At 50.5% G+C, this 25772-nt stretch overlaps 2 protein-coding genes across 2 annotated transcripts in view; one reads left to right on the top strand and one right to left on the bottom strand.

The window, feature by feature from the left end:
- Positions 1-1344: 1344 nt before the first annotated feature.
- Positions 1345-12925, bottom strand: coq10a (coenzyme Q10A). The gene is made up of 5 exons (XM_015344304.2): positions 12203-12925; positions 6969-7124; positions 5875-6067; positions 5490-5591; positions 1345-5099 (listed from the first exon to the last, which is right to left on the bottom strand). The coding sequence occupies exons 1-5, from the start codon at positions 12328-12330 to the stop codon at positions 4932-4934; spliced, it is 747 nt and encodes a 248-aa protein (XP_015199790.1). The 5' UTR covers positions 12331-12925; the 3' UTR covers positions 1345-4931.
- Positions 12926-14100: 1175 nt separating this feature from the next.
- Positions 14101-25772, top strand: part of ankrd52a (ankyrin repeat domain 52a) — a 33746-nt gene continuing 22074 nt past the window's right edge. The window contains exons 1-5 of the mRNA XM_069179849.1: positions 14101-14269; positions 16842-16925; positions 21998-22076; positions 24042-24112; positions 24857-25057. Coding sequence (XP_069035950.1) covers positions 14243-14269; positions 16842-16925; positions 21998-22076; positions 24042-24112; positions 24857-25057 — 462 coding nt within the window. The 5' untranslated portion in view covers positions 14101-14242. The remainder of the gene's footprint in view (positions 14270-16841; positions 16926-21997; positions 22077-24041; positions 24113-24856; positions 25058-25772) is intronic.

Raw genomic sequence — 25772 nt, 5'->3', positions numbered from 1 at the left:
GTAGATGACGCATCTTATGAAGCCACCGAGGAGTGAGCGGTTTTCTCAAACTATTGCTTTGAACTGTTTGACATTTCTCTCGATTCGTAGACAAAGCAGGACGATCAGGCAGCAGCGGCAGCTCATCATTGTGGGGGGCTTAACATGAAGCAATATCGTACCTCACTGCCATTCCTACAGTACATGTGGGCATCTTATAATACCTGAGCTGTTCATACCTTTTTAAAAATGGCCTGGATGTCACTGCTACAGATTTTAGTAGCAACATAAAACTTTTTTTGGGGGGGGGGTTTGTGTCAGTGTTCTACTTCTACTAGCTTTTGCTTTTCTAAGAACCTAGGTCAAAGTCTTTGTGAATTCAGGACATATCGTAAACTAAAACTACTCACATTCAAATTTGTATTATTATTATTATTAGACTGTCTGTCTTTATCCATTTCTGTGTAAAAAAATTAAGACGGAGGCAGAACACTTTTTTATTTCAAATATAATTTTATTCTGTTGACCAACAAACTTTAAAAAAAAAATCCCATTGGGCACTGTGGTTGGCACCGTCTGCAAGGTTTCAGAACAGATGTGTCTGACAGTGATGGGGCCCGCGTCAGTATTTACTGAATGACGCTATGAGGAAGAGCGAACCCTGTCAAGGGGAATGGCAACTGCGTGGCAACACAATTACTGTGGGGGAGACCGAATCCTTCAGGCACGGCGGAGTCTTCTGGGGCTTGCGACAACACGAACGCCTCGTGAAACCGATTCAGTTTCATTGCTTCGGTGCCGGGAGGCACTGGAATGAAACCCAGTTAAACCCATAGCTCTGTACACCCAGACCTGCTGACCTAAATGCCTGCACTCAAATTACTTTTAATTTAAGGTTTCGCTAGATGAGGTGCTGCTATTCAGGAAGGTTACAGGAATTCAATGTTAAAACTTTTTTTTTAAAAAAAGAAATAATTCCTTAATGTTTAGATAATGTGCACCACTCACTTTTACCAACGGGTTGGAGTATGCCGTTCCTAGACGTGCTTCCTTCCAGGACTCCTGTCACGAGTGAAAGCTTGATGGGCACCAGCCACGTGCTGAAGATATCGAGGGCTGATTTAAGTTTTCTACTGCTAACTGTTTTCTAGCAGACACGGCGTAGATGCCAATTCCTCTGAAAATAACGTTAGGAAGGTCCCTTGCATTTCTTTTGCCTGTTATTGTTTCGCCGGAAGAGAGATGGTTTTTCCCTGGATCCAGGCTGCTGTGCAAGGGGTTTGTGATGGAAGCAGGACACAGGGCCGAGGTGAGACTTGAGATGGGCAGAGTCTCCAAGATAATGACCACAAGGCAGACAGGGGACACGGTTTACCTTTTAATACCCTGAGTGTAAAGATATGAGTCTGGTAAGAAGCAACACCCTGACGCACAGCTCTTAACAGGACTGGAAATGAATTCCCCAAATGCAGACCATGCTGAGCTCTTCCATGTGCTCCTGGCAGTCTGATAACCTACCCTGCCTCGCCACAGGCACACTTAATCAAGCTCCAGTGAAAAACCAGAACTGGCTCCCACTGCCTCCTAATGTGAACTAATACTGTACAACAATTCTCTCTAAAAACACAGTCTCATTATACATCATGCTTTCATTCCTTAAAACAAACATTAAAATTAAGCCTATATTTCATATATAATTTATTTATCCTCTTTCAAACTAGATTTATAGCTAGGCAGCATGTGTACATAAGCACACTTTTTTTAGAGTAGTTCCCATCATTACAGTATTACAAATATACAGTACTCAGCAGTTCCTCGTACTTACATATGTAACTTGAAAATGTTTTTTTTCCCATTTTTAAATGCTTGATTCAGGATTGCCAGTCTTGGAGGGGCATGTGTGTTTATTGAACTGGAGGTCTTTGTTGCTTAACTGGACACCTAAGTTGCTGAAGACATTTCTTTATATTAAGACATGTAAGATGTGGTGTGGAGATGGTCCGTTTCAAAAGTTGCTGAAACCCGGACACTTTGAAACAAAAACTGTGCAAAACAAAAAACACAGATCCTGGCCAAAAGGAAACATAATCCTGTTTCCAGTACTCCAGAAAAGCAGCCTGACAGCCTTAATGGAAAATGAGCAGGGCAGCCAGTGAGCTGCTGTTAACCACTTTGAAACTTTAGATTACCTTTGCTGGGCCACAGCTACTTTTTACTTGAAATGATACCTGATCATTGAATTAGTTCAAATCATTTTCTAATTATGCACTTAAAAGAGGTAGATGACAATCTCCAGCTGATGTCACCACCATGCTGCTGATCTCTTAAAATAAAGATATTTGGTCTGAAGGCACCTATGGTACCAAATGACAATGCACAAATAAAAGGAATGGCTTGGGCGGATTAGTTTAGTGCCCGAGTCATTAAAGGAAACTATTTCAATTGCAGCAGAGTGACGCTGTGTGAGAAACCTGTTCGAACACTGTGTCCTTTTCCTTTTTGAGAAAACGGAGACTTCATGAACGTTAATCCTGTGGTTCAGTTTTTTTTTGTCAGTGCAAGAGAAGGCGAACGGCAAGCTTTTATGGCAGAAAAATCTTCCAAAACTGGCAGCCCTGAAAGAAGAAATTAGAAAAACCTTGAAAGGACCATGGCATTTCCCCACACACAGCTGCTCATGCGGCCAGACTGGATACCGGAAAGGATCACAAAGCCTTTACCACTATATATAGACTCGAGTAGATTTCAGTCAATACAGATTCCCCCCAGAAAAAACTACTGCAAGTACCGTCAGGGGTACAACTCCTGTCATCTAGTGGTAGTGCCCTCCAGCCCTGCTCCTGGAGAATGCAGTCCATGCGTTCTGTACGTTTCTTCAATCAGAGGCTAAAGATGGGATCGGCCCTGAGGAATCTGATCAATAACGGTCTCAATGAAGAGAGGGATAGTTTGCCTGGAGTGCAAACAAGAAAGCCCTCGTGGCTCTCCTGGGCCAGGATGGCAGGCTGCTCGAGCTGGGCACTGTTAAACCCACGGCTGCTTCAGGCCTGGAAGAACAGTGTTGGTCCACTTAAAATAAACGCACATTCCAATCCAGCAACGGAAAACTCGGACAGAATGGAAACCAGGAGCCACTGCAGCCCAAGAGGACAGGAGTTGTCCAGCTGCACCTAGGTGGAAAGCTTCTCAGCTGCCGCCTATGAGGAACAAGTGGGAAGCTCCTACATTCGCGTTAGGTATTGCTGTCCCGACTGCAACAGAGTCCATAGGTTTTTCAATGGAAGGGAATGGCTGCCTCAAAGATGTGGTAAATGCCTTGTGAGCGGTTTTCAGGGCGGTTTCAGCCATTCCAGGGTTTACCATGCCTCAGCCAAACTCTCGTGCGTGAAATGTACTGGACCTTTTTTTGCGATTTGCTCCAGTTCCTGCACGTCCCGGAAGCGTCTGCAGGGAATTGTGGGATGAGCATCTGTTTATCAGTTTTTTTGCACAAAACTAACAAACTGTCTTTGTGATTATAAGTTAAAGCCGTGACTCCATGTTTAATGGCAAGTGTGCAAGAGCAATAAATAAATCTCAGGCAGGAGTGGAATGAGCAGACTTCGGGATTATAACACGTAGCATCTGAAAGTGGGAACCACACTGCACTGGGCCTGCTAGATTACTCCCAGAGGTCCTGTTTTTCTAAAGCAGGAAGAAATGACGAGAGCTCTCTGCTGATCTGTTGCCTGGGTATGTCCTCTGACCCCTTCACAGGCCACCTCAATCAGAGCCTGCTGGCTTTGCACGCACACACAAACGAGGACTGAAAATGATCCTAGGGTCCTGCATGCTTGGAAATGTGTGCTCTGCTGACCTTTCTCGTTCACTGATATTGAACTTCAAAAGGCACCTACCATGTTTCTGAACCCTTAAAATGCCAAAACACAGCCCTAAAAGAGCAAAGGCGTACCACTGATTCTTCGGCAACTTCTTACTGCTGTTTTTAGATCAATATTCAAACAGTAAGATCACTTTCAATTAAAAAAGCGCAGACATTTAATAGTTGTATTTTTCTGATCTGCACAAAAGTCACAGAAAGAAAATGACCTTCTGTATGACTTGTTCCGAATCAAAATCAATCCCCTTCTTTGGGGTAAAAAAAAAAGCTATTTCTTCACGTCTTTGTCTGACTGCGTGGGGTTATGGGAGAACTTCTGAATATAATATACTGGCTCAAATAAAAGGGAAGAGAAAAGTGGAAAGCACTAGAGAATCGGGGAAAAAACAGGATCTGCCCAAGGAAGCAGCATTCCTGGTTTTGAAGCTCGGTATCGGATTAAGCCTGGGAGCGATCTACGAGGATAGCGTGCAGAGGGGCATAGGGCTGCTGCAAACCTCTAACTATCCAACCGGCTTGCCATGCAGATCCTCTACACATGACTCAACAGCAGGAATGTGTGTTTATTATTTGGAGGAAGAAAGGTCTCCGACAGCAGACTGCGGAGGCCCTGGGGCCCGCAGAACCTCCATGAATCCGGTCAAAGCACCCTCCCTCCACGCCGCTGTAGCACTGCGCTTCCTGTATTGCACCGCAACCACTTTCCACACGAAGCGGTGTGACGGCTCCCCTACTATTCCTTCTCACCCTTCCTCTTGGGGTCTCCGATGAAAAGAGCTAGGTGTAAAAAGTACAAGGGCTCCCCTGTCACTACAGGCGCGGGAAACCCAGCGCATGAATGTGGCCGGAACTGTTGGTCCGTGTGGTGTGGACACGGTGTGGATGTGTGCCGCGCTGCCGCCGGAGGCCGATGGTAAAGACTGGAACGGCTCCACCCGCTCTGAGCTCCTCTGGGGGCACTCTGGGGCTTGTGCCCCCCCGGGTAATCGTAGCAGTGTGCATGGGGTGTGGGATGGGACTGGGCGTCTGGTGGCACAGATCAGGCTGGGGGGGGTCGTGGCTGCCCCCGGCCTCACGTTTGGTGCACCTCGTGGAACATGAGCTCTCGGGGGATGCGCGTCTCGGGCCCGTATAGCTTCAACGCCCGGCGCTCGAAGGCGGCCACCATCTGCTTGACCACCTCGTCGAAGAACACGGTGGCCAGCTGGGAGTGCAGCAGCGAGCGGAACTCGAAGGAGATCTGCAGGGGGCGGAGAGAAAAACCTTCACAGAAAACAGAACTTTCGTTTCTGCTCGACTACAAAAACTGTTTGGCAGTGATGAGAGCCAAGCAAGGGGTGGCGTTTTAAGCTGAACTGAAAAGGTGCTTAAACAGGTGTTTTAGGAAGTATGACTGGGCCAGGGATGAAGGACACGAGGAGTCTACAGACTACGATCTGACCTCCTCGAATTTCTGGTGGCCGTAAAAAAGACCCTGGGCTCTCCGCGATTCCCGGGAAAACGGGCTGGACAACAACAGGTAGAATAGAAGACAAAGGTGTGGCACTGAAGCGCTGAACGCCTCTCTGTGCCAGTATGCCCGCTAAGGCCATCTGCCCAGCCTCTAGGGGGGAACAAAGGTGCCACTCACAGAAAAGTCGACAGTGCAGGTGCGGGGGTATCCGGGGATGCCAGGGCTGAAGCGCCATATCGTCTCGAGGTGGTTGAACAGCTTGCCATCAGTGCACACCGCCTGGGGAGCCAGACAGAGGTAAGACCTACCCTTCAAGCTGACAACGCCATCTGGCAATGGAAAGGCAGCAAATCTTTTTATGTTAAAGAATCTGAAAAGATGGCACCCGTTTAACTTCTAATGTGAAGAGCACTCGGACTGTTCTTGAAGATACAGGGTGGATAACAGAATGAAAAGCTAAGAACGTCTTCCCTCCCCCGAGCCCTGGAGAGCAGATAATCACAGCTCTGTTTGGTCCAGGGCGCTGCTGGTTGTCTGTGACAATGCGAGAGAGCAAGGGTACCTTGACGAGATGGGGGCGCACGTTGGTGATCATGGAGGTGTATTTCTCGACAATCGGGGGGAAGCCCACCTCCAGCTGGGCCTTGATGTGACCAGATCTCTTGAAAACCACTAAAGACTTCTTGCACCATGGCACAAAGTGCTTGTAGTCATCTACATTGGACACAACATCATACATCTCTTGCATAGAGTACCTGCCCAGAAAGAGAAGGACAAGATTAATTCTCATGGCAGAAACACGTCAACCACATTGCCAACAGGCAAAGATTGCTTTCTCTTCACTGAAGGGATGTGCTGGCAATGGGGTGAAAGAGAGTCTTAATGTCCGTAAGCACATAGATGGAATTAAATATCAAAATGCAGTTGTGACTGACATTGCTGAATCAGTCAGCATGCTGACTCTGTATGTGTCACTGTTACGTACCGAGACCTACTGTACACTCCTCATAGAACTAGAAAGAGCCAATTCTGTCTCGAAAGCATATGATCACCCTCTCAATTTTCTTTAGCCTTTGGGGAGATTATGGCAGAATCTACTGGGATCTGTCTTTTAACCAAAGCGGCAAGTTAGGAAAGGCGGCACACACGTCTGCGAGCATGTCCACACTGAAAACAGACTGTGACCTATTGGGCAGCTGTTCAGTGACCTGGTTATAAATGACACCTTGGCTGTTCTCATCCATCTAGTCTGCTGATGGCCTGGGTTACTGATCAAAGGTCAGCAGCCGATACGCTGAAAGCCAAAGGCACGACAATGTAATTGGAACTTGAAGGATGACCCACATGATCGGGTTCCTCGCTCAGACCTCCCGTCACGCGGTCTGGCAGGCCTGTGCCTCCGCGTCACGTGCCACGGGAAGATACAGGGTGGCTGTATGCTCGTGACCAATTTCGACTTTCATTTATAACTAGAAGTAGCTTGACCGTTGTTTTACGAGGCATTACGGTGGCTTTATGCCTGTGACTAGGCATGCAGTGATTCGTTCCAAAACACAGATAGGTACTTTAAATGCTGGTTAAAGCATGAGCATGTTAAAAGAAAGCCTAACGGAACTAGAAAGTCAAGCCTGAGCTAGCAGAGGTGGGCGGCCTTACCCCAGTATCCTGCGCTCAGAGTACTCTTTCCTCTTGTTGGTCAGCGGGTTGCTCAGGTTGATGAACGACCGGCTGTGAGGGATGGGTGTGTCCCAGTCTAGGCAGCAAAGCATTCTGGGAGCCCGGGTCATTAGAATCCCACAGGAGGACAGGTGCCTGCAAGATTCCGGCTGGTTCACTTCTCATTCACCCAGTAATTCCACAGGAACTCATTTACACGGAACAAAAACAACTCGAGGTGGCAACGCGTTGAGTGGCAGCCAGGTCAAATTTCCAAGCCACATCAGGAGAAATTTAAGTTGTTTATAAGCAAAACATTGCCCAGGATTTTAAGAGCTTCAAAGCGATGTGACGTCACCACATCGTATTGTCTAACCATCATTAATCTGACTTCTATATTGGCATTATTAATTCATGGTTAGATTATTTTTTGAAGCAGTGTTAAAAAATAACCCTCTCATCAGAATCATGGTAGTAGTAAGACTATAGACAGCTATAGTCAGATAACAAACCTCTGGAAATGTTAGACTGGAACGGCTTTGATGTTTCCCGAGAGCCCTTCCGAAACACAGTGGGATTCCTGGTGTTACTGCAGTAGAACGATATGCAAATATTGACCCTCAATGCGATTTGAGACACTTCTAGAGGAAGTATCGGCGATGACCGATCTCTCATGTAGCTCAGCAGGGTGGCTCCTATCCATTTCCCTGCAGGACTCGATCGCTCTGTGATCCAGCTCGCCAGCAGGACACGGACACATTGTCCACTGCCCTGGTCTGGGACAGGGCGCACCAGACAGACCGATGACACTGGTTTGTAACCCCAGCCCAGACTGCGGAAGGGTGGGAAGCCGAGGGAAACACCCTGCGCAAGTTACTGAAACTCAGCATTTCAGCCACGAAAGACTGGTCAGTGTGGTCAGTATCAGAGCAGCCACGCTGCGGAGGAGCTGGACTGTCTCTGTGATCCCCACATGCCTGGGCGTCTGTGCAAATGCATGAATGAGCCCACATGCCAGTAACACGTAACGCTGCCCCACTGCTAGTTGCATAACCCCTTCGCTCACAGACTGCGTAAGACACCGCGGCTCAGACTGTTTGCACAGAGTGTGTTTTGAAATAGCTGCCCCGGTAACAAATGAGCACAAAGGCAGGATTAGTCAAACACTTCTCATGAGGGGGCAGACCTCAGTTCTTCGCGGTCTGGCAGGCCTGTCCCTGTTATTGTTAGTTACTGGATTATGGGGAGTGTTGAAGGGCTACTTTAGAAAACAAAACGCATTTGCAGAGGCACAGGTGAGGATTAGGGTTGGTAGGATGTCCTGTTGCCCAGACATCTTGTCTCTAAGAGCTTTGAGAAGCCACCTTTAAAGGCGCTATATAAAATAAAGTTTATTATTATCATCAGCAGACTGTGAGCAGGAGTATCACTGGCTGATACTGTCTGGGGCTGACAGGCTTTGAGTTGCAGGGTACTCCTCTGCCTGCTGCCCAGCTGGGCCCTGAGACTTCCTGGCCACCTGCGGGCTCTTGTCCCCAGTCTAGGGCCAGTTCTGCAGCCAGGGCCCTGAGGTAGTGCGCAAGGGAAAGCAGCCGGACCTGACAAGACATTTCACAGGAGGGCTCCTGCAGTTCAGGTGCCACTTCTGCCGACGCCAGGGTCCGGATGCTGAGCAGAGATTAGGATTAGGAAGAGACCCAGTCCTGCCCAGTGTCCTGAGGCCTCCATCACCGAAGCCCTTCCCTTGAGCTTGATCAGGGCAGCCCTGTTTGAGCAGTCCTTTCAGAAAGGTCAAATGAGAAGTACATCTCTCTCAGAAATGGCCAACTGGCCAGAAGGCTGCCGCCACAGACACACAACCCCGTCATCAAATACGGAAACACCACGAAAAATCCATGCAGTTGCAATGGTCATAAAATCAGTCATAAGCTACACATCATGTTTATACTGGCAGGCCTGGGAGCCTGTCAGCACTGGGTCTGAAATGTAATCTCTCTTTTTAGATCTGTCTGCGCAATCTGTACTCAGATCTGAGTGCAGGACGAACGGGCACTAGACCCATTCAGGGCAGGGCAGAGCAGGGCAGGGCAGGGCAGGGCAGGGCCCAGCTCCCTCCCTTGCTCATGGGACCGGGGGAGGAAGCAGGGAGGGAGAATTTAGAGCCTCCACGTGTCTGGGAGGAAACGGAAGCGCACACAGGGAGAAAATACAAACTCCACACCCCCTTTTTCCGGGGCCTGAATCGAACCCAGGACCCCTGGACCCGTAAGGCAGCAGCGCCAACCGCCCCCCTCGGCCTGCCATCGGTCCGGGATCCCGATAGGATTCTCTCATTCCCTGAGCAGCCAGCGTTGCCGTCTGCTCATCAGAGAGCCCAGCGAGCGCTCGCTGCCTCCGTCCTGACCTTTCACCTCCCTGCCACTCGGGCCCACCGATTCCGGTTATCTCAGGCCTCACGTCACGTCAGTACAAAAACCCAACCGTCTGCCCATTCTCACATGTGAAAAATAATATAGGGAAAAAAGCATTGAGTTAGGATGCTTCTCTACCTCGTGTAATTAAGGCTTAAAACCTATTGCACTTTAGGGTATAAATGATGCAGAACTCTTCACAGCAGACACTATGGGGAAGCTAGTGAAGGCTATTTTATTGTGCAACAAGGTCAATGGATGAAGGGCAGAAATGTTTCATGTTAAAGCTAATGGCCAGTAACACCCTGTTCTCACAACAGTGATGAGGAGCCACACTGGTACCACAGTATCCAGCCAACTCACGCCACCATTTGCCCCACTGGGCTGGAAAGCACAGGCAAAGCTAACTCTGCCCTGGGGATATCCACGTTCGGGGGGGCTTTGGCCTCCTTGAGTTCCCGCCAGTCACGGTGTGGACGACAGCTCCTCTTTCAGCCCGTCTCTCGGGAGGTTCTGGTTCTGGGGGCCAGCCCCGAGCCGGGCGGGCCGGGCCTGAGCCTGACTGGCGCGAGCAGGTTCGCCCACGCCCGCGGAGCTGCGCTGTCTGTTTGTCTAAAAGCTGAGCTGCACTGCAAGCCTCCCGCTCCCTGGCTTAAGGGAGAGCTCCGCCTGCGGTGAGCAAACACTGGAAAAACAAACCAGACACGATGACACGCCGGCGGCCCCCCAGCAGCCCCGGGTGACAGCGTGCGGCACCCAGCTCCTGCGGCGCCCCCTTCCTGCCACCCTGCCACCCTGCTGCAGGCACCTTATTCACAGAGCACCCCCGAGGGTGCCAAGTCCGCACCCCCCCCCCCAAAAACACACAACAGCGCAGCGATCTCGCCGAGCGGCACCGCCAGGCGGAGAGTCTCTTCAGGCGGCGTACACACTGGGGTCTGGTGCTCAGCACAAGGACAAGAAAGCCGGAACATTCGACCTCCATATTGCCGACTTGAGTTTCACCGGGTAGACGGCACACGACAAAACCCCGCTGATAACAGGAAAATGCCCATGTGGACAATCGCACAACAGTGCCAGAAGCAGCTGCAAATAAAAAAAAAACCTGTGAGGGATTTAGATCTCCTGTGAGTGTGGGCCGATGTTATTTTACTGTATGAGTCAACAGCGGGGAATTGTTTTGGTTTTTTTTTTTTACTTTGTTTTCTGTGCAGAATCGGAAAAAAAAGAAAGTTCTGCTGTTTTCAGTTAAGGAGAAAGGCTTTTTTTCCCCCACATTCACGTGAATAAGAAACAGATGAAGCCGCTTCCAAAAAGAACACACCCACTGAAAAACACTGTAAAGACTCCTGCTTTCTGACTACACAGACAACAAGGGAGGCACAATCCGAGGACTCGGGCCTGTAGTGTATGGAATTCTAGATCTGAGATCTCAGTCTTGCCCTGAGCGGTGCCACAGTAATCTTAAGCCCCAAGGCTGCACTGGCATAGCTCAGGTGAAAAGCCACACTGTGAAGTGAAAAGGACTATATCTGAGCACACACAACATCTCCCACCCTAATTCCATGAAGGCCATGCATTGGCCAGGGGGAGGGATCTACAGGCTTGGGTGGCTGGTGACCCCTTCCGGGGTCAGAGTTCACAGGGGGGTACAGGTCTTACAGGAGACCCCCCCGCCCCCGCGCACTGCTCCCCCTACAGCTGCTGGGAATGGGAGGCATGTGACACACTGTCAGACAAGGTCTAACGTCAAGGTCTCCTGAAGCCTCTGTCTGTCTGCACCAACACTAACTCGCTGCACCAGTCTGGAAGGTCACCCTCTGCCGGTCTGGCCTGAAGCCCTGCCAGCCACCCGACACAGGAGCCACTGTTCAGATGCAAACCCTACAAGAGTTTTCCCCTCTCCTCAGACTAGCGATTTGACATCCTTGACTTGGGCCTGTTTTCTTTAGGTGGCTGGAGGAAGCTTAATGGGAAGGATTCAGCATTTGCAGCATCAATAGGTTGTTTGGTCCATCCACCCACAACCCTTCGTGTAAAGAACTCCCCCCCGTTGTTGAACGACTTGTTTACATGGGTTGTGTTCTCCCTTTACACTGATGTGCCTTTCACAACGAGGAGACTGGAGCCTCATTCTGCTAGTCCCGATCTGAAGTACTGGACCGACCTTCACTCGGGTCCCCGTCAAAACTCTGAGTGAAACAAGACGTCCACACGGCCACGCGCCGCGGGACGGCAGCAGTCCTCCGCGCTGTGTCACGGTTTCAGTGCCGAAAACACGCCAAGGCGCTACGACCGGTTTCCCCCGCTCAGCACGGAAGACTAAACCCTTGGAAACAACACTGCGGGCTGGGCACCACGTTTTGGCAAAAGAGATCAAACGCGGTGTAGTGGAGCCGACATAACAGCGTGTTTTCTTTTTCTCCCCAAAATGTTCTTCTCAAGCGTTTCTCGGGCGTATGGGCTGCCTGCAAACGCCAGAAGGGATGAGACGAGAGGCCCTGGTGTAACATTTCCAGCCGCACTGCGCCGGGCTGAACTGACAGGGTGGCCTGTGGATATTTAGACCGGTTCCTCCCAGTAACCCCTTCGGAATCTGACTCAAAGTTAGAAGGGGGACCAAGTTCTGCTCCCGAGAAAACCCCCCCGACATACTCACGCCAGAGACCTGGACGCCGGCCGGGTCGGGGTCAGACCATACGGACCTGCTCCAGGTCTACAAGCACCCGCGCGGTATCTGCGCTTTGTCTCGGACGCGGACCCACGCGCCCCTCTCTCATTGACGCCGTTTGTTTTGCTCGTGGCAGCGGGGCTCTCTCTCACCTGATTGGCTGTTTTCCTCGGGCACGGGACCCCACTCGGCTGGCGGACCGGCTCGTGCCCAGGGTGGCGATCTCGAGGAGCTCGCTGAACGTCCGCACGCCCATGGGCAGCCGCCGCGCGACGGCCATGGCCAGGTCCCTGAAACGGGGGTGGATGTTTCCTTTCTCCTCAGATGCCCCCCTTCCCCGAAAGAGCCCCGTCGACGGCAGGAAGCAGCCCTCCGCAGTCCAGGAGGCTCCTTTCTTCTCTCCCGGGACGGTCCCTCGGGTTTACTATTTTTCCGGAGCAGCTAATACTACAAACTATACGATATCACGAAGCCAGGACACGATCGATTAACCCAACATTTAAAAATAGCGGCTGTTGCTTTCCAAAATAGGTGACCTTCATGTAGTACCCAAAAATCAAGTTGCTGTCAGCGATTTGTTGTCATTTTTGTGACTGCTTCTTCCTTTTTTTCTCTGTTTTGTACGTCCGTCGTCCTCTTCGCCAAATCCCGACCTTCCGCCAGATACCGGCTCAGTCGCCTCTCACTGTCACTGGAGGTTACGTCATACAGTTGCTAGGCCAACCCCCTGGAATGGGTGTTGCGTAAAACCGAGAGCGTGACAACGTCCGGTTGGGAGGGCGAGAATAAAGCCTTCTGGGATGGGTAGTTTTCTGAACCTTCCCGAGCCGCGATCGAATTGCTTATCTTGGGGGAAAAAAATATTTTTTTTAAGTTTAAATACACCAAGTACAGAACAGTATCATGAAACATTTCATGGGATTATTTAAAATATTTCAACTGCAGGATATTCTAAATTGTTTTTTGTAAAGTTATATAAAATATTATTAATATGGATAATAGTATATATAAAGAATCGTGCATATTCGTCGTTTGCAGTAAAAAAAAAGCTGAATATCGATAAATCAGAGCTCATTATTGTCTCTTAGGTCTGCCGCCCAAGGTTTATTCACACATAAGAGCTGATGAATGTGGCTGCTTGCACCAGCTGCCTCGATATGGGCTTTATTGGCTCAGTCTTCCTCACAGACCCAGACCAGCCTGCACACGCAGCGCAGCTCGGCGCTTAGTTCTGTCACACTAATCCGGGGTGCAAGGACGCCTTCAAAACCAAACCCTGCAACCTGTCTTGTAGGTTTGGACAAGGTTCTTGGCTCCTGCTGCGTCACCGAGAGATTAAACGGGGCTGGGATGTGGCGACTGGGGAGATGATGAGAGAGAGTCACGCCCTGCTTGTCCTCGGTACTTTCGCATTGTGAATCCGGGATCCCGGCATAAACGAAAGCGCTTTCCTGGGCACAAGACCGCTCAGTTTCGATTTTATTCGGAACTGTGCACACGTGACGCACTGTCCGTGGGACAGGGGTGCAGTCGGGATCCGTCAACAGGCTTTTCTTCCTGCGCCGCTGAACGCGAAGCGGAGATTAATTCCGCTGAAACGTAGAAACCCAAACCCCCCTCCCTGTTCGCGACGTAGTTATCTTCTGTCTGCGTTCCGGCGTGGGAATCAGCCTCTAAATTGTCCCCCCGTTCAAACTATCGGTCCTCATTGTTTCTTCCAGGCGGGTCTCCCGGCTCCCCTTTCAGAAGGCCGCCTAAGGAAAATCTGGGATCGTGTGACCCGGCCTGTTTGTGTATTGCGAGTAAGGGCTATAATTAGCCGCAGCAGCAGAGTGAAGTCCCCCTAGCGCTCCCTCCTTCATTACAGGCGGCGTAATTAATTACTCCCACGCAGCGCAGCCTGGGTCTCGTTTCCGAGCACCTCGGAGCCGGCGGTTGCCTTAGCGGCCGCTGCTCGGTCCCGCCAGGGGGTGGCGCTGTCGCTCGCCGCCGCTCCTGTAGGCGGTGTCCCCCCCCCCCAGCCTCCCTCCTCCTCCTCCTCCCCCTCCCTTCCAGTCTACCAGCAATAAACAACAGCGAGCGCACTGATACCGAGCGACCCTGTTCCTCAGTAATAATCATAATAAAACTACCGCCAGTTACCTCTCCAGCCCATCCTGATGAAGGAGCTTCGCCCTGATTGAGTCCGGGAGATGGGAATACTCAACATAACTGACCAGGTGAGGGACCCGCGACGAGCGGAGGGGAGAAACGCGGTGGAAATAACGATCGGGGTTTTTTTTTCCGCTTCTTTTCCGGAGGGCGGGCGGCTGAGACCTCGGCCCGGGCTGACTAGGAAAGGCCGGCGGCTGTAGGCCCCTCGACGTCCTTTTTCGCGTCACATTTTCCCCCCCCTCAAATCTCCTCGTATTTAAAACTCCCCCCGGGCAGGGCAGGACTGGGTCGCAGTCGCGGGTGGTGTTAGATCTGGATTTTCTCTTAACGACCGTTTCTTTGTGTGACTTTTGTGCGCTGTCTCAATCGTGTAGTTTTTTTTTTCCAATTGCAGCTGCGGCCGAGGGATGAGGGACGCGCACTCCCGTCTCCGGGTTGTAATGTCAGACACAGAAGGGGGTTTTTCCGCCGCTTTCGGTTCCCGGAAATATTTAGCTCTTTTCCATGCTTAAAAAAAAAAATTCTGCAACTATGAAAATGCATCTTTTTCTACGATTGTCCGGAAATCTAAAGCGCTGTACCTAGACAACGTCGTTTTTATGTGTGTTTGCATGGTGAGGCGGAACGTTTTTGGCTAGTGATGCTGCCGAGGCTAGCTGAACGCAGGTCTTTTTTTTTTTGTAATTTTGACACAACCTTTTTCCAGACGCTTGCACATTTAGAGGAAAGACATTTGGCAAAAGCGATTCCGTTGCAATTGGTCTAAGCGGTAAACTGAGGGCTGGCGGCCCACCCATTAATCTGTAGGGTCGCGGCTCACCTGCCTATCTTAAAATAAAAGCGAAAGAATATTAATGGGTGAATTGTCCCCCCCCCCGCCGTCGTTGGGAAGGGAGACGGGGAGGTTGCCAAGAAACGCGGGAGTGTGTGTTTGAAGATGTCCGAGCACCTGAAGGTGCCTGCGCCTGGCCGGGGTGTTGAGCTCAACACTGCGCGTCTCCGGTCAGCGCCCAAAGCCCCATCCGTGAGCCGAAACAAGGCGCCCTGGCAGATGAATCGTTTTATAAATACAATATTACCGATCTTTTAAAACGTTTTGTGGTGCAGTGGGCATGAAACTAATGAGCCACACATTTTATACTGTCCATGGTGTGGATTTTGACCCTGGTCTGAGTGTGACGTGTGTGTATATATGCGTCGTTGTTTTTGCTGCTCCCATGACGTCGCTGTTAAGGCCGTTCCAGGTTTTGCCTGGAGCAATGACGAGGCACTGGGAAGCAGAGAAGGCGAATGTGTAAATATGTCGTCTTAACTTTGCCTGTTATGCTTCCAGCGCCCCGTGTGCGAACCCCGTGGTTCAGAACATTAAATCTCGAGCCAGACCCGACACCTCTGCCCAGAGAGTATTGCTAGAACCTCTTGTGATATGATCTGTGTGGTGCAAAAATACGGCAGTGTTAGGGATTGTGTCCACACAGTGGACATCCCTGGAGTGCTTTGCCTGGCCTAGAAGCCGTTTGACAGTTAGGGCTGTAGGGCTTTCAAGGGGTGACGGGAAGGTCTTCACTGCGGAGCTCCTGAAGCCAGGCAGGGCCTGAGGGATGCGAGTGTTGAAGATGTGGGCAGGTCTCGCTGTGCTCTGGGTCCCTGCTCCGTCTTTCGAAACCCTGCGTTCTGTTCACCCTTCAAAGATCAATTTGGCCCTCTTAACCAGTATGGGGGGGGTAATGAAGACAGTTGGCTTTTTCCTTAAAGTGAATGAAGGAGCAGATCTTCCTCTGAAGGCCTGTGAGCCGCGTGTGAGCACCTGAGGGAGGTACTCTGTGTCCTTCTAGCTCGGATCCTGTGATCTCTGCTAGATCGTGCGGTGAACCTGTGACCTAACAATCCTGCGATTTATTTATTTGCACCCTGCCAAAGGCGGATGGGGAACCTCCATTCTCTGCTGGGCTTTGCTTTACAGGACAACAGCCCTGTATTTCCATGTTTTCGCTCTGTGTATTATGGCGAAGGTGTAGGAGACGCCTCCTTCTCTTTCCATTGTTAGCATCCTGACTCCCCCCCCCCCCCAATAAGCAGATGAGATCTGCCTTTCCAGGAAAACCCTTTGAGGGAAAAGAAGATGAAGCCAGTCGAGTCGCAGTGCGCGCAGTCCTGAATAGTGCTCAAGTCGTGATCCGTGTTTGTTTTTTTTTTAAGTTACGCCGGCTTCCCTCTACCCCTCTTTACGCAGAGGGTGGCGGGAGTCTGGAGCAAGCCACCCAGTCATGTTGTGGCAGCTGGTAAACTGGCTTCTTTCAAGAAATGGATGGGTCAGATCGTGGCATCCATTACAATGTCTTCCTGCCGAGCAGGCGGTGTAACCTTTCTCCTGTTCTTGAACTACAAACCCAAATTGCAGAACGGCGCGTGCGAGGAAATGCCTTTATCAAACGGCATCGGATGGATGTATAGAATTGTATGAACGTGAGGAGTCCAGGTGTTCCTCGCCCGAAACAGTGGCTATTGTTCGTACCCCAGCTGCTGTGCTCTCCCTAGGACAGTGACCAGCCATGCTGTCTGCCGAGAGGATGAGAGGGTGTTTAAGTGCTTGTGTGTTATTTCTAAACTCTGAAAGAGTCTTGTTTTGTCTTGCAGCCCCCCCTGGTCCAGGCTATATTTAACCGGAATGCAGAAGAAGTTCAATTGTTGTTGCACAAGAAGGAAGATGTCAATGCACTGGTGAGAACTGCGGTCTTTTTCTTGACACGTTCTTCGCGGGTGGAGTCCATAATTATTAACAAATGGTTCTCTTGTGATGGCTCGTGGGCGATTGGGCCTGGCTTTGGTTGGTGTGCCTTGCTGTGCACATTCGATAGATCACTTTGTGATGTCTCTTTTGTGCGGCGTTCTACAAATCGAGTCCCTGCCCTTTGTGAGCCCTGAATCTGGCCTTCTGCAGCAGACTGCCAAGTCCTGCTATTCCAAATTGCTACCTGTACATATTGTTGTACAGTAATGAATGCAACTTTGATTTATCTATCTAAATAACTCTTCTGAAGCAGGCATTCATACAAGTTCATGTTTTGAGCAAAAACAAAAAGGCCACAAAGGGTTAAAACTAAATTAGCTGATGAATCTTTCCCAGACTAAGTAGTCCTGAAATTAATTCAAAACTAAAAGCATTATGGCATTTCTTGGAAGTGTATCTGGTGCTATTAGCGTCTTGAAATGAAAATTGTGCCCTGTCAGCTTCTTCTTCTGCTGTGATGGAGGGGAGCAACATGGGATTTTAGTAGAACCTCTGATTCCTTTGTTTTCGGCGAAGGTAACCCGGCCCCGACCCGTCCGACGAGCCTGGACTGTGTGCGGCGCGGTTTTAAAAAGTCCTCTGCACAATCCGAGCCTCCCTAATTTGCCTGTTGTTCCGGGATCCAAAGTCTGTGGTGGTTTTATTTCCTTTGCGCAGCAAGTCAAAACTTCTGAGGCCGTGGGGCTGATAAAAAAAAATCACCTTAGAAAAGGATTCGGTATCGGAACAGAAGGATGCCAAGTCACTGTGCATTATTGTTTTCAGTGACCTTATTGTTCGGCTGGTCAGATACTCCTCACGCGGTACTTGATTCTGTGGGTGAAGGACCTACCGTCAGATCTAAACCAGCCCCGCTCCGGCTGCGGTTTGCTGTCCAGTGCTATCTGTCTGTGCCGATTTCCCACAGATGCCCCAGTGGGAGTTGGGAGTGACTGGAGTTGGTATGCTGAGGAGTGGGGATGATGTCCCGGAAGTGGCTGTGTCAGGGGCTCGCCCCACTCAATTCCCCACAGTCGATCCGGAGTGTATCCTGTTCGGCTTACTGTAGTGGGGGCGGGGAAAAAGCATGAGCTCCCCGTCTTCACCAGCTGTGTTGTCCTGAATGTCCCCATCAAAACTGATCACAAGGTCTGAGCCAACATTTTCGATAACCGAGCCGCATCTGAGACTGCTTCGGCGCTGAAATTGTCGCTGTCCCCTAGATGTTCAGCTAGAGTCCTCGCGCTGGGCTCCATGGGCAGGCCAGATGCCATTCCACAGCAGGTCCGGGCCGTGGGCTCCTGGTCTGCAGGACTCCTGGGGGCGTGGAGCTCTCTGGACGTCTCCACTCCACAGCGCGTCTTCGAGATGGGCTTCTCAATGACGGCCGGCTGGATGTGGGGCCCTGTCGTTGTTGTTGTTGTCGTTGTTGACTCGGGGCCCTGAGTCGCCCCAAACCTGTCGTCCGCTTTCAGCCGTAGGGTTTTGACTGGCCACTCGCGGGGAAACCCGCGGCAGCAGGGAGGGCCAGCACCCCAGCGAGCGTCCTGTAACTTTCTGGGACGGTACCGTGTGAAAATAAAATCTGCCCATGGGTACCGCGGCGGCTCTGAGACGAGCATGTGACCCCGCCCTGTCGAGGCCCGGGCGCCGTCTCCGAGCGGGGCGAAGGGGCTGGGGGGAGTCCAGCGGGAGGGCAGCGGTGCCTGATCTGGGAATTGTGGTGTGCTTTAATGAGGCCCAGTGCAGCGTGTGTTGTGTTCCCGCCTCCCTAGTAACGGCGGTGCGCTCCTTGAACGTCGCAGAAGAGAGGTCGTTCCGCTTGCCGAGCCCGTGTGGCAGCACGTTAATTGATCCCAGGATGTCGTATCTTGGAGGAAGCTGTTTCCTGGAGGAAGCCAGAGTAGCATGGCTGGGCAGCTTGTTCCAGACTATCGCATCTGTTTTGCCTGCTTCTTCAGCTGCAGTTGATCCCTCGCACATCTTCCGAAAGATATAGGTCCCGAAGAGGAATGCGAAGCACAAAAATCGTTCTACTCGACATCTTGCTTGCATGCCTTCGGCAGGGGCTCGTCGCCGTTCATTATTTCCACCTTCGGCAGCATTCCTCTCCACAGGGCTGGCATGCCTGTCGAACCGTGGCCCTTCACACAGGGGCTGAATCGGGGATCAGCAGCACCAGTCCCTGAAATCCGAGTTCCTGGGGGTTAAGAGCTGGGAAGTGTAGCAGGATTCACTTCTCATCCACGTAATTCAGTCAAGTCATTAAGGCCCGAGCTGGCACAAAAACCTGAATCGGGGGCAGCGCTCCAGGGCTTGAGTTGCCCGGGGTTCAATTCCTGAGACCGATGATGAAGTTGCATAATGGTGAAGTGATTTCTTGACTCATAAAACAAAAAAAGAGCACCTTGTTGGAAGGTTACTTAGTGGGGAGAAGTGCTCTTGCGTTTGCTGTTGTTTTTCCATTCTGCCCTTGTGCTGATGTGCTTCCCTGTCAGACCACACCTGTGTGAGGCAGGTAGTTTGCGAAGATGTTCTATCTTTGTTTTTATCGCTGAGGGAGGTTCAGTCTGGTAGTTTAGCTATCGTTTGAAATTAAAGTGCACTTGCCTCGTTGCTTTTGAGAACCCCAGAGAGCTGTTCCTGATGTATTTGAGCTATTTCTTAAGTGGTCAGAGCGTGCCTGTGTTCCAGGCCTTTACAAGCTGGTGCCTTAATGTGAGCCCGTCAGATCTGCTGGACTGCGGTTCTCCAGTATCCAGCTTGGTCATTCACTAGCACGTCGTTTTGAAGTTATCCTCGCTTGTAGCCAAGATATTTCCTGGTCAATGACCAGCAATCTCTCTACTGATGCACTTGATTTGAGACTGGTGTTTTTTTGGATAAAATAAGTTAAGAACTCCAAACATTTACGTGGTTTGCCATTCTTTCTGGTAATGACTGTTAATGTTAATTTAAGAGTTTCATTAGTTTGTAGTTTTAATCCATGTTAAAGCAGTGTCTGGTGTACTGACCACCACCACTTAAACACTTGGCCAGCCCAGGTCCTGTCTTGTCTGTATGACTGTCTGCCAGGCTGTTGGACCCATAATGCCAGAGTTCAGAGTCACCTTTCTTTCTGGCTCGGCAACAACGAGTTCTGCTCTGTGGGACACTTGCACAGAGGGCATCCGTTTAGGGTTTGTGCTTTTGTTTAAAAATGTGTCCTTTTAAATATCCAACCAAGGCATTGTTCCTGTTGCATTGCGGTGAAGCTATTTCTAGGTTTACCAGCTGTAGGATCATTGAAGAGGTTTGTACCGATAAGGACAAGCAGATGATTAAATCTCGCTAAATTGGTTCAAGGTGAAGAACGCAACATGGTAGAAATGCTGTAAGTTTAATTTCTCTCAGACTTCCTTTGGCATACTTTCCCAGAATACTGCAGCGCAGGGTCCGCCAGTTCTGTAGGTGAGATCTCTGGGTGTTTTTTTTAACATTCTGGTCTCGGAAGAGAGTGAGAGAGCTGTGTGGACAGCTGGTCTTTCCTTGAGCCATCTTGCTTCCTGGCAGTTTCCTTTTGGACTGAAAGCTGTTTGAATGGAGCCTCCTCTTCCTCGAACCCTTCAGTCGGCCTCGCAGGGGCTTCCAGCATCTGTCTGGGCGGCACCTGTGGAGGAATCTGCTATCTCAACTCGGGTGGCGTCTGCGCTCGCTGTGCTTCTTGGAAGGGGACGCCCTACTGACCGGCTAGGTCATCCCTTTGTGGGTTTTGTTAACAGGCTTAAAAACTCCCGGCTCTGACGGCTTGACATCCAAACAAGAGAGCCTTTCCTCGCGCTAAGCAGCAGCGTTCACGTGTGCAGTTGTAATCCTGCTGTGTCATGGAGGATCGATCCGTAGCACAGCCGTTGGCTCTGCGAGGTGCAGTCTTTTGCATGTCATTTGCTGATCAAAGGGGAAAAGCAAGGCGTTGAATTGTGTTGAAAACAAAGTGTAGCAGGCTTGACAGCAGAAGGGTTGTGGGAGTCTGGAACAAGCTACCCAGTCATGTGGTCTAAGCTGTTACCCTGGCTCCTTTCAAATAACAGCTGGTTGAGATCTTTTAATGAATTAACTACTGATTTCCAAATGGGCTGGTTGCTACTAACCTCTTTTCCATTCTTGTGGCCCTCCATCCATTAAACTTTGCCAGTAGTTGGTAGGAACAGCCATATTGTCCCCACAGTCCTTCAAGCAATGGCTGGATAACATCCTTGGATCAATAAGCCATTAGCATCCAAATGCTTTAGAAGGGGTGAATGGCCTCCTCTCATTTGTAATTATTGTGTTCCTGTAATAGTAATAATAATAATAATAATAATTGCTTACACTTATATAGCGCTTTTCTGGACACTCCACTCAAAGCGCTTTACAGGTAATGGGGTCTCCCCTCCACCACCACCAATGTGCAGCATCCACCTGGATGATGCGACGGCAGCCATAGTGCGCCAGAACGCTCACCACACATCAGCTATCAGTGGGGAGGAGAGCAGAGTAATGTAGCCAATTCATAGAGGGGGATTATTAGGAGGCCATGATGGGGTAAAGGCCAGGGGGGAAATTTGGCCAGGACACCGGGGTTACACCCCTACTCTTTTCGAGAAGCGCCCTGGGATTTTTAATGACCACAGAGAGTCAGGACCTCGGTTTTACGTCTCATCCGAAGGACGGCGCCTGTTTACAGTATAGTGTCCCCGTCACTATACTGGGGCATTAGGACCCACATGGACCGCAGGGTGAGTGCCCCCTGCTGGCCCCACTAACACCTCTTCCAGCAGCAACCTTAGTTTTTCCCAGGAGGTCTCCCATCCAGGTACTGACCAGGCTCACACCTGCTTAGCTTCAGTGGGTTGCCAGTTGTGAGTTGCAGGGTGATATGGCTGCTGGTAAAGTAGTACAAAGCTAGTACAGTTTTATGTATGGGCACTTGAGCTCCAGTCTGCTGACCGTACGAGCAGATGGGTCACTGTTGTGCGTAATGTTTCCCCCCATCTTTCTGCAGGACCAAGAGAGGCGTACCCCCCTGCATGCTGCTGCTTGTTTAGGCGATGTTCCGATTATGGACCTCCTCATCAATTCAGGTAAGAGCCCACTTCTCCTCCCAGCAGGGCCCCCCCCGCCTCAGCTCCTCACGTTGTCCACATGAGGTGCCCATTTGCTAGGAAACCCTGTGCCTAGCCTTGTCAGCAGGATGGGTTGCTTAGTGATCCTGCAGATGCCTCACCCAGAACACCGACAAAGCCCCAGGCTGCCAACGGTTTCAGTGTTCACAATCTGCCTGTTGTGAGCTGACTGCTGAGAGAGTACTTGCATTTACTTTCTTCACGTTAATAGGAAAACCAGGCGGTTATCGCAGGCATCCGATGCCTGTTTCTGCCCTTATGGGCCTCCGTGCCACAGATACCACAGTTCCTGTGTCAGTGCCGGTAGCTATGAGAGAGGGGCTCTAAGCAGGGAGCCGTATGATTTAGCAGCTGTGAAACAGTTTTGACAGAGCAGCACCGTTATTTCAATAAGCATCTAAAATACTGGGCCATGAGTTTTGTTCCATCAACCAAGAATCTTTTTTTTTTTGCATAAATGTTGATATAAAGGTTCAATATGTTATTCTGAACCCTACCACCCCTGCTTACACAGACGCTCAGGGGGGTACGTTCGTTTTCAACATAAACTAAAGAAATCGACATAAACTGTTGATTTATGGTTATTTATAAAAGTATTGTATGAAAAATGTGTAGATCTTCCTTGCAGTACATTTAATAAATTAAATGTCTTGATCACATCGGTGTTGAAACTGCTAATAATAATTATAGCGAAGCCCGGATAACATTGTGGCTGCTGGCCAATGAAGGGTTAATGAAGAATATCACCCTGCAACTCATAACCAGCAGCCCACTGAAGCTCAGCAGGTGGAAGCCTGGTCAGTACCTGGATGGGAGACGTCCTGGGAAAACCTCTGCTGCTGGAAGAGGTGTTAGGGGGACCAATAAGGGCCTGTGTGTGGTCCTGCGGTCTATGTGGGTCTTAATGCCGCAGTATATTGACGGGGACACTATACTGTAAAAAGGCGCAGTCCTTTGGATGAGACGTAAAACTGAGGTCCTGACTCTGTGGTCATTAAAAATCCCAGGGCGCTTCTCAAACGTTTCTCGAAAAGCATCCTGGCCAACTTTCCCATTGGCCCTTACCAATCACGGCCTCCTAATAATCCCCATCTCTGAACTGGCTTCATCACTCTGCTCTCCTCCCCACTGAGAGCTGGTGTGTGGGGAGAGTACTGTTCACTCTGACTGCTGTCGCATCATCCAGGTGGTGGAGGAGAGTCCCCGTTAACTGTAAAGCGCATTGAGTGGAGTGTCCAGAAAAGCGCTATATAAGTGTAAGGAATTCTTATTATTAAACCTCGAGTCTTGGGAGTCCCAGCACTTTCGATCTTTCAAATCCTTGCTCTCTGTGGCTGTCCAGCCATGGAGCTGGGGGCCTGGGCGTGGTTTATGATCTGATCTGGACAGTTGACCCAATTCCATTTGGGCTGGGCAGTCCCAGGTAAACATTTATAAGGGTCAGAACTACTCCACACTCTTGGAGGATTTGAGAGGAACAGATGCCTGGTGGTGAAAGCCTGCCTCTTCTCCATTCATTGGCCGGCTCTCCCACATCCTGGAATTGGCTAACTCCTCCTCCTCCTCGCACTGCTTCATTTTCACACTTCCCTAGGGAGGGACTGGGAACCAGTTGAACACTAGCTCTCCACCACTTGATGAACTCAAGCCGTTTTAGCCAGTTCTTCCCTCACCTCATAACACTGTACCTGTGTTGATGCGTTTAGTGATGGATCTCATTCCTTGCTACTTGAAAATGGTATCCAAGAAGCATTTGAGTGAGTAGAAAAATATTTTCCTTAACTATGCATTTTCTTATTCCAACTACAGTCGCTCAAGGCATTTCAGTCACAGCAAGACGCCTGTCGGTTCTTGCTAACACCAGGGCTGCGCTGTGAACACGTCCCCCCCAGTAAGAGTCTGTGTGTGTGTCCCCTTGCACAGGTGCTAGTGTTAATGCTAAGGACCATGTGTGGCTGACCCCTCTGCACCGCGCCGCTGCCTCGAGGAATGAAGTAAGTAGCAGTCCGCCGGCTCTCGGCTTTGATTTAGGAATGTGTCTTCCAGGCTGGTTTCTGTCCGAAACGCAAGATGCATCCTGGCGAAAGTCGCTTCTGTTCCAAGGACAGTGGCTCCAGTAGACTTCGGATATGCAGCGATGGTCGCACGCCCCTGTAACAGCTCCTGGTTTACCAGCTGGCAGCTTGAAAGTGAAAGCGGGGTTCCTCGCATTGCGACAGGCCCTGGCTGGGGCCTCTAGAAAATCACTCGTTCCAATTTGGGCCGTCATAACCTGGCGGTAGGCAGAGTTCGAGGAGCAGGCGTGGCCAAGGGGTTGTGCGCAGAACCGCTCCCCCTGGTGCTCATGAACTAGCTGTACCGTCGTGAGCCCATCATCGTTGCCTCTTCCTCTGATGCGGGGGCTCTGCAGCTGCTGCAGGTAGCTTAGTGTGGTGAGGAGTCCAAGGGGCAGAAAGTTTGCCTTTTAGAGGACTTGGGATGTCTTTTGGATTCGGTGATCCATGTGGATGAAGAAGTTGTCATTCCACTGCAGTAATTGTGTAACTGGTCATTCCAATTACAGAAACGTTTAGTCATGCAGACTAAATTCAAAAAATGATTGTCGGGCATAATGTTGGCCTGCGTGTGATGTGAGTCAAGGAAGTCGCTTGCGTTCCATTAAGACGGACGTGGGCATGGGGATGGGCCATGTCATGACCCTCTCTGCTGACGGCTGTCGGTCTGTCCTCTCCGTGCAGAAGGCAGTGAGCCTGCTCCTGCGGCAGGGGGCGGAGATCAACGCCAGGGACAAGTTCTGGCAGACGCCCTTGCACGTGGCCGCCGCCAACCGCGCCACCAAGTGTGCCGAGGCCCTGATCCCCCTGCTGAACAGCGTCAACGTGGCGGACCGCACGGGCAGGACCGCGCTGCACCACGCCGCGCACAGCGGGCACGTGGAGGTGAGGATCGGGAAGCTGGGGAGGGGGGGAGGGGGGGAGGGGGGTGCCCGTTGGTCTCGGTCAGCTGGCTCTGTGGCCCCCCCAGGATAAACCGCCTGATCTCCCAAAACCAGGAGGAAGCCACGTTTTTCCTTTAGCCCCATCTGGATCCAGTAGAGGAGCTGTAGCTGACCGGTTTTAGCTCTTAAGGGGTTCGTTCGGAATGAACGGGGCAGTGCAAGCAGCAAGCGGACTTTTGTCCTTGCAATCGAGGGGGTGCGTGGAGCTTTTTCAAAAGGAAACGGCCCAGCAAGGTTGAGAGAGTTGAATATCATTTCCAAATACACATGCAAGGCGTTGGCATTGGAAGGATGAAAGTATTGTGTTTTAGAGTAAATGATCAAGTGTGAGGGCCGCATGAGATCATTGATGGCACTGTGAAGCGTTATGGTAAAAGATGGAGCTATTCTTGTCGGTTGATAGCACAGTGAAAAAACTTTGCCCACACCACATTGCGGTGTGACGCAATGGTGTGACAGGTTTTGCCATAGTAAAATGAGGGCATTTCCAAGAAAAAAAAAGAGTACTGCCTGGTTGTGGGAGAGAAGTCTGCTGGAAGAGAATTTACCACGCATAGTTGGATCTGCCCTGTATTTTCTTAACACAACAGGAGCATTTTTGTTTCCCCTTATGGTTGGAGTACTTTTCATATACAACAAGTACAACGCAGCCCAAA

Source organism: Lepisosteus oculatus, chromosome 1, assembly GCF_040954835.1.
Source record: "Lepisosteus oculatus isolate fLepOcu1 chromosome 1, fLepOcu1.hap2, whole genome shotgun sequence".
In the NCBI taxonomy this organism is placed as follows: Eukaryota; Metazoa; Chordata; class Actinopteri; order Semionotiformes; family Lepisosteidae; genus Lepisosteus; species Lepisosteus oculatus.
The sequence above is the reverse complement of the archived record's forward strand: the minus strand, read 5'-3'. Positions and strand labels throughout refer to the sequence as shown.